General features: G+C 39.0%; 1 protein-coding gene across 1 annotated transcript; it reads right to left on the bottom strand.

Moving 5' to 3' along the window:
- Window positions 1-1,946: 1,946 nt before the first annotated feature.
- Window positions 1,947-7,495, bottom strand: LOC103706271 (R3H domain-containing protein 1-like). The gene is made up of 4 exons (XM_017842567.2): window positions 7,178-7,495; window positions 2,677-3,283; window positions 2,285-2,561; window positions 1,947-2,208 (listed from the first exon to the last, which is right to left on the bottom strand). Exons 1-4 carry the CDS (start codon window positions 7,311-7,313, stop codon window positions 2,158-2,160), a joined length of 1,071 nt encoding a protein of 356 aa, XP_017698056.2. The 5' UTR covers window positions 7,314-7,495; the 3' UTR covers window positions 1,947-2,157.
- Window positions 7,496-8,202: the final 707 nt, after the last annotated feature.

Genomic DNA, 8,202 nt, shown 5'->3' with positions numbered 1-8,202 from the left:
ATCGGTATTAAAAAAATAAAAGCCTTTCGAAAATAAGGAAGGTACATTGTGCTGAACTCTCTAGATCTTTAGCTCGTAAGAACAAAAAGGCATTCAAGAAATTCAATCAGTTTTAGCACGGTTGCTTTCATGCATGTGTCGTTCATGTCTTTGTTGAAGTGCAGGTTCCCAAACTGTCAAAAAAATTAGTGTTAACAAAAAAAAAAAAAAAAAAACACGAAGGAGCTAGCTTTGTTATGCTGACTTCCCATGGATTGGGTGCCTCAAATGGCATGTTTGGTGCGTGGCATGAGTCTTGTTATTATGGTTTTCTCATGGTGCCGTGGTGGTGACGGTGGGGCTGGTGGTGGTGAAGGGCGGGGGGATTAGAGATTTCCACCGAATTGTGGGCAGGTTAAAATGGATACTATGAGTAATTACCAGGGTGATGCCTTTAAGAAGCTACCAGCACCAGCTGTTTGACTAAACAGGCCTCCAATTTTGATATACCCAGGCTCTTAGATTCACATCTTAAGAAGGTAAACTACATTCATGCCTTGTTTGTAACTCACACGATCGACGATGAACCTTTAGGAAATTAACCATCCTTTGGATGAATGAGAAGCATCCAAGAGTTCATGTAACTATTAATCCGCGCAGTTAGAACTACCGTCAAGGAACAGAATGTGAACGCCTTTAGTTACGTATACGAAATTGAACCTCAAGACGCAAACAATGCGACATCTTTTAGGATGGCGCGCTTGGAAGTCATATAAGTACAGTTTTGTGGTCATTAAGTCCAATTACACTCACCCTCTCCTAACGTGCGAGAGAAGTCAAATGCCCTTCTCTTGTTTCCAGGCTATGATGCGGTGTTCTCAGACAAGATAAACCTTTGGGGGGATTGGTACCACTTACTATGGATTTAAACATAGGTAATTTCTCTACCATCCACAAAGCCTACTCACAGGAAGAAACTACTCTTTCCTCATTTGAACTTCCGTTCATCCTGAGACACACAGAGCATCCGATGACAGATGTGCAGATACACAAAGATGCGAAGCATCCACAGGCTGTTTTAACAAAATCTATATGAAATTCCGTTTTTGGAGGAGGAATAGACCAAATCATCACTGTAACATCAGCCCATCAACCATGTCGGCATTTATACATACCGGCAACACAAGACCAGTGAAGATTGAAACACCACAGACACTTCAATACAAGGGGATGATACCAAGTTACCAACAGTCGCAAAACCAATTACTTGACATTCTCAATAACATATATAAAGAAACTAATTAAAACATTTGTAGCATGCTTGAACAAATTCTACGGCAAAATGTACTCCAGTTGCAACTGATTGGCTTCAAATATGTAAGTGGCAAGTAGTTTCCAGACCTGGCAGATGACTCGCCAACCAATGGAGATCTGCATGGAACCATGATTTAGCTAATGTTGATCTATCTGATACATCTCAATGTTAAAAAAAAAATTATCAACCAGCAGAGGTCAACCTCTCAGTATTAATGATCTCATCCAGCAAATACATGACCTCTGCAACAAACCATAAGCACCATATCTCAACTAATGTCATGTAGCATCATCCTGATTCATTGCCACTTTCAAGTTCTTGACAGAATTTCTTCTCCTTTTTGTCAAATTCTTTGAAGTTCCACTAAGATCATTGCTATGATCTTATTTCAAGTATTCCAGGTTCTGGTTGCAAAACTTAACACGTACATGACAGGAGTTCCGCTTGATAGCAGTGAGAAAATGAACATCTAGTCTCCTTTGTTTCACTTACTGATATTAAACACTTAAAATAGTTGTGTCACCTGTTTCTTCGCTTCTGATCTTATCCATTTAATTTGTCAAAAGCTAAAACCCACATCTGTCATTTTTCAATTCCAATGCAGCCTCTAAACTCATACGACAACCAAATGTACAAACTCATGAAGAAAGAATTCATAGAACAGGACCATAAAATCAAAGAATACAAGCTCCATGCAAATTAATCAGAATGATAGCAATGGAATCGATTGCATGCACCATGTCTCTCACTACAAAATATATAAAACCTAGAGTTGCAAAGAAAACAGTTGCAACAGTCTCAACTCTCAAACAATGTCTCTACTTTACCATCTCTAAAGAAACACATCACACAACTTCCCTGTGCTAGCAGTTCTGTGTATGCTCAAAGCTCAGAGGTTGCTGGTAAAATGGAGCCTGCATATGTCAAACATTATAATTAGGAATTGACAGCAGTGGAAAATGATCAAGGCTAAAAAAGAAGCACACCTACCTCGAAAACGCCATGTCTAAAATGCTCGTAGGAATTCTCATAGCTCACAGCAGGGTTGGGCCACTGCATGTAGACAGCCTCCTTGGTGGTCTGATTACATCCGAAAGAACAAAACGGGTTCATGGTTAGGTTAGACAGGTTGTAGTTCATAGGAGTTTGGTTCCCTGGCAGTTGACAAAACTGAGAAATCCCTGTCTCATACTGCAAGAACGGCGATTGAAGAGCATTGCATGCCCCCAAGCCAAAATTCTGACCAAGTTTGAGACCTCTAACATACCTGCAAAGTTTTAAGTACCTTTCTCAATATAGCTGATAGCTTGGATGAGGAAGAAGATCTAATGATTGAGATGAAATAAAAGAAATGATCAGTTCTTGTGTAGGTAGCACTCTACCTTCCATAGCTCCGATCATAATCAGGATCACTGCGGTCCTTTTCCCTATCTCTGAAAATGGCAACTCTAGAAGTACCATCTTTTGTATTAGTCTTTTCATTTTCTTCTGAAGTCCTATGATGCTCCTGCTCATCCTTACCTGAACACATGCTTCTCCCATCAGCTGAAGATGACAACTGTTCCACTTCTGGACTGCTTGAACTGCTGAAAATACGGGCCCGAGCTTTGTCATATTCCTCCTTCCGCTCTTCCACAGTTCTCGTAGCGCATCTTTTAATTCCTAGCTCAACTGCATCACTTGGGGAAGCTTTGCTTGGCCTGGGGCGAATAGCAATCTTTACTTGTTCATTGGTCTCTTTTTCAGGCGGTTTTGTAGGAACTTCTGATAAACTGACAGCTGGAAATTTGCTGTCAGGTGTTTTCCTTGCTATTACTCTGCTACCTAAACCATCTATAATGCTTTCAGGTGCCATAGTCTGTAACCCATAGTGTTGAGCAACACGATGGGCAGCACACCTAAGATATGAAGTTGGGAGGTGCTGAAACTCAAATTGATATTGATCAGAGTTCCACATGAACTTCTGAATTTCCAACTCCATCCGTAGAACTACAATTCAAATACAAATAGTCAGCTGGTGTACATTGATACATAAAGAAGAAGCAACTAGAATTCAAAACAAAAGGAAAAAGAATTCAATATCATATTTCCTCCTTCCAACCATTCAGATAAAACCCAGGCTTTCCCTAAATGCAGGATGGCGCACACGAAGTACAACCCAATCAAGAGGTTAGCAATACTACAGTGCAGCTCCATAGTTCATGCATTAAAAATTTGCAAGGTGCCAGTAAGTGGAAGCAACACACAAGCATGTGTCAATAACAATCAAGAGTTTTGTAAAAATCTTGATGCATTTACATATATAACCAAAATTTTGGGACCATGGTACTAGTGAATTTAGTCCTCTTTATGTCAAATGGGAATTACTAGAGGAAAAGGAAAGTAGCAATAAACAGCAAGCATGACTCAAGAAACCAATCAGACTCTTGCCCTACAGGTCATCCATACAGCAGAAACAATACACAAGATTATAGTACAAACACTATAGTTTAGTTGGTTTTGTATGATCCATCATGCCAATTTCTTCTTTCAACCATGGCATGGCTCAACAGATACATATCCTGTCAGCCATGAGCAGCATGGTACAGTATTTTGGGGAATAGAAATCAAACTATAGTAGCTTAGAATGGGTTATAACTAGCCAATAGATAGCAACTGAAAAACAATCTCTATGAAAATTGGTATGAAGATAATTCAGTATATATGAGAACAAGAACTCAAAACCATTTTAACAGGTCCACATACCTATAGTAAAGAAACTAAAATCTTATCTGGGGTTGTGATCTTAATTAGTAGCGCAGTGTCTTACTTCATTAATCCCGAAGAGCTTTCAACAAGGAGCTAACAAACCAACATAAATAAAACACAAACATCATTACAAAGAAATATGCATGCCATCCATGTATATATGGGTGCCACTGAAACAAACCACAAAGCTAAAGCAATTCACAACATCAGGTTGTTGTAATTAGCGAAAAAAGAATACTTTTGCAAATCAGTGAAGTGACCCAATCTCCAATGGTCCAAGGATAGGAATCATCGGAACATTTTGAACCATCCGTAAACACTACAACATATATGATTAAGACAATTATGGCAAAAATATCAAAGCTAGCGATCCTAGGTCCAAAGATTATATATCATTTAGACAATCTCCTGACTCATCTGTTACTATCATTAGCATCCTGCCAAATTGATACCAAGGCCCACCTTATAAATTGGTGTAACATCGTCAATATCATACGCTAGCAATGTTGGCAGTTTCTTCCGTATTGTTGTCATAATTTCCATCAATGGATTTGTTTGTAAGATCATTTCTAGTCGCATCACTCCATACTTCATTATCATGACATTAAACATGACTTCCCTAAAAACAATGGTCTACTCTTAATTAAATAGACAATAAATCAAATAAAAACAAAAGAAACACCTGAACAGAACTATATTCACCCATCTTCATGTTGAATCATATCATGAAAGGGAAAAAATGACAACAACATTCAGACTTCCATACACTTTATTTGCTGAACCCACCACCACCTGATGTTCAGATCACTAACTAATTGAACAATCAATAAATCTAAAAGCATAGAAGCTCATAATGCTACTAAGTATTAGAAGGAAACAATTGTAACTAGTCCAATGAACATCCACAATTTGAAACCATATTTCTCATCTTGTACTTGTATTGGTGAAAGTGTCCCAAGCCACAAAGAAGCATAGGACAAAAAAATAGAATAGGAAATATACCTAATCGGAAGCAATCCTCAACATGTGATGCCTACAAACTTAGCAGAGTACAATGAAGAAGGTTCCTATGAAAAGCTCAACTGTCCGCACTGAAAAACTATGATTTAACATAACTTTAGAACTTCCTGATATAATGTATTCATGGATATGTATCTTTTTTATATACAATTACTATTCAAAGTAAATTACTACTTAATTCATTGCTTATAAAATATATAGTCAAGATACAAATGACGCAGACAAATGAGAGATACATATAAATTCATGAAACAACTACTAAAAGTTTAAAGCAAATAAAAAGATCCAAGTGACAGCCAGCTTGGTAAGTCAACTCTTCATTTTGCGGTTCACTTTGTAAATAAAAAATATAGCTAAGTAGGAGAATCCTAAAAAAATGAAGTTAAATATGAAACTCACTCCATTATTCTCCTGTAACGCTTCCAACATCACAACAACTGCAAAAACCATAGACTTTGCGCATCTCCCACTGACATAACTCTAGTAACGGAAGTTGAAACTAAAGGAATGGCTTTCCCCTCATGATGCATAGTCCTACTGATAGAAAATGGAGTGCTCTAGAAAGGATCATTCTTTAACTAACAGTGCCTATGGAACTTGTCCCAACAAGCATATTAGTTGTCTGAAAATGACTTCAGTACAAAATGGTCACTTAAGGTTCTCCGACAACCACAATAAAGTAATTCCTCAGCTAAAGTGTTCGCAATGCTTATCATGGGCCAAACATAGTAATTCTCAGCCTGAGAATGGGATCAACTTACACTTCCAAAAAGGAAAGAATCTAGAGGAGTGCTAGTTGCTGCTTATGCACAGCATCAGCCACACAAGACTCCTTGCTGAAGTTGGCCTCACATATTTCAAATGTTAGCCCTCATTTTAGAAGGACGACTATGGTTTTTGCCTAAATAGACATGTAGGTTACAATTGGTATGATACTATCTATGATCTGTTAAATGAAGCCCAACCAGTTCGGGATATTTGGGCTATGATGAGTGATGGGGTGGCTTTTCAGGCCAATCATGTTTGCAGAGAGGCAAACGGGGCCGCGGATTAGGTAGCCTTTCAAGCCAATCATGTTTGCAGAAAGGCAAACGGGGCCACGGATTGGGTGGCCTTGTATATAGCCAGCCAGCCACTCTAGAGGTACCCTATGGGTTGGAGAATGATAGCTACCTAGAGCACTCCGAGACTTATTATTTTCTGACTTTATTGAATGTATCCGTAGTAGAAATGTATAAATCATCTGTTTCAGCACAAACAAAAAAAAAAGCCCAACTAGAAATAAATCTATCCAAGTATGGCCAGTCCATATAATGCCTCGTTCTCCTCTAGAAGTCCTTTCAACTAAAATGGCACAGCATAAACTTAAACAAAATATAAACTTATGCACTTGTGAGAACCAATCCAACTTATGACATGTTTCTTCATTAAAAAGATGATATAGCACAAATTACTAAACCTGTTTCTTTTCCTTTTTTTCCCTCTTAGATCAGAGGAACATTTAATTTCGGTAATGAGTGAAGATACAATATACAAGTATCTAATAAGATGCAGAACTAAAAACTTTAAAGCAAGAATTTTTCTCGATGCTGCTGGTTGCACTCACACTAGATTATTGTGAGCAACCGTTGCACCAAAAAAAAAAAGCACGAATTTTTCAAATCTAAATTCCAGTTTCAAACAGAACACGCAAAGTAGCTGACATCACCAATCACCAGCATCAAAATCAATAAGATATCTGATGCAATCCAATACATTGACTGACAAATCCAAAAAATCAAAGCCCCAACCAAAGAAAATTTCGGCATAAAGAATCTAGAACTAGGCACTCCCACTCCTAAAAAATATCAAACCCAAAAAATAAAACCAGAGTTCCCCTCCCCCACCATCTACCCCGCCTCAAATTGCACCGGCCATCCTAGATCCGATGACAGAAACGCTAAAATAAAGAACCCAACAAAAGAAGACCTACATTCAAAGTAACCAGGCCAAGAACTGCAACGAAGCCCACCTCCCGCTCGTCATATCCCCAAAATCCAAACCCTAACCACCAAAATTTCTCAAACAGAACGGGAATTGAGCCAATAAAAAAAGGACGAGATCAGGATCACAAACCGCTGAGCCGATGGCGAGGATTCTCCAGGGCCTCCGCGAGGAACGGATCCACCAGCGCAAGAACCCCCTCCTTCTCCCTCTGGGCGCCGGCGTCGGCAGAGCAGCTCGCTGGAGACTCCATCTCCTCCCCCGGCATAAGAGAGAAAGGGAGTAGAGATCCGAGGGAGACAAAGAGATCAAATTCGCCTTCCCTTCTCTCCTCTCCCCCCTCTCTCGTCCTCTCTCTCTCTCCTCTCTCCTCTCTCCTCTCTCCTCCTCTGGCGAAACGGCTAAAGCAGAGGCCGGAAGACCCGCCCCTATCTTTAAACAGAGAACGCGACAAGGTTCGCAAAGCGAGGGGGTTTTTTTCCCAACTATTTGTTTAAAACTTTGGGTTTGATTCGATCTAGGAAAAGTGCTAAAGATCGCCCGTCCTGATCTAGGAAAACTTTGTGTTTGCTTCGAACATGGTACTAGAAATTGGGCCCCCTTTATATTACCTGTGCGAACCAATTATATTCTGCCACGTAACATACGTACAGAGGGTGATCTGCAGGAGTACTTCCGATTTAGTGCTCGATGGAAGAGATCCCGCCCGTTCGCTCGCTGGTATCAGTGGAGCTGGAAGATATGGACACAAGAGAGAGACAATTTGATATTTGTGTAACAATTTCTAGTGTAAAGTTTACATGTACACATATATTTTATTATAATTAAAATTAAAAAACTAATTATTGAAAATAAATTGATACTGATTAGTTGTAAATCAATTTGATTTTATTATATCATTAAAGAGACATAATTTGAAGTACAAATTTAAAAACCGTTTACTAATTCTAGATCTAGGCCATCTAAAAATTGAAGGCAAGGAGGAATTTTTGGATGGTGGAGAAAACGACATGAACATGTTGATCGCAAGCCGCAGATGGTCAACTTGGTTATGGATGGATTATTTTCGTTGCCTAATTTTTATGCGAGTAAAAAAGCCTGGTTTATTCAAACAAAAATTGAGGTCTAGGTAAAATGGGTTAGATGGTTTGTGTAGC

This window comes from Phoenix dactylifera, chromosome 3 (genome assembly GCF_009389715.1).
Source record: "Phoenix dactylifera cultivar Barhee BC4 chromosome 3, palm_55x_up_171113_PBpolish2nd_filt_p, whole genome shotgun sequence".
Classification (NCBI taxonomy): Eukaryota; Viridiplantae; Streptophyta; class Magnoliopsida; order Arecales; family Arecaceae; genus Phoenix; species Phoenix dactylifera.
This window is presented reverse-complemented; position numbering and strand designations above follow the sequence as displayed.

Bases quoted from the DNA above. Each gene is read 5' to 3' on its own strand.
- LOC103706271 (XM_017842567.2), bottom strand. From the start codon at position 7,313: ATGCCGGGGGAGGAGATGGAGTCTCCAGCGAGCTGCTCTGCCGACGCC. The intron at 3,284-7,177 runs GTTTGTGATCCT...TTTGAATTGTAG, and splicing joins TCCTCGCCATCGGCTCAGCG to TTCTACGGATGGAGTTGGAA. The intron at 2,562-2,676 runs GTAGAGTGCTAC...AAAACTTTGCAG, and splicing joins TATGATCGGAGCTATGGAAG to GTATGTTAGAGGTCTCAAAC.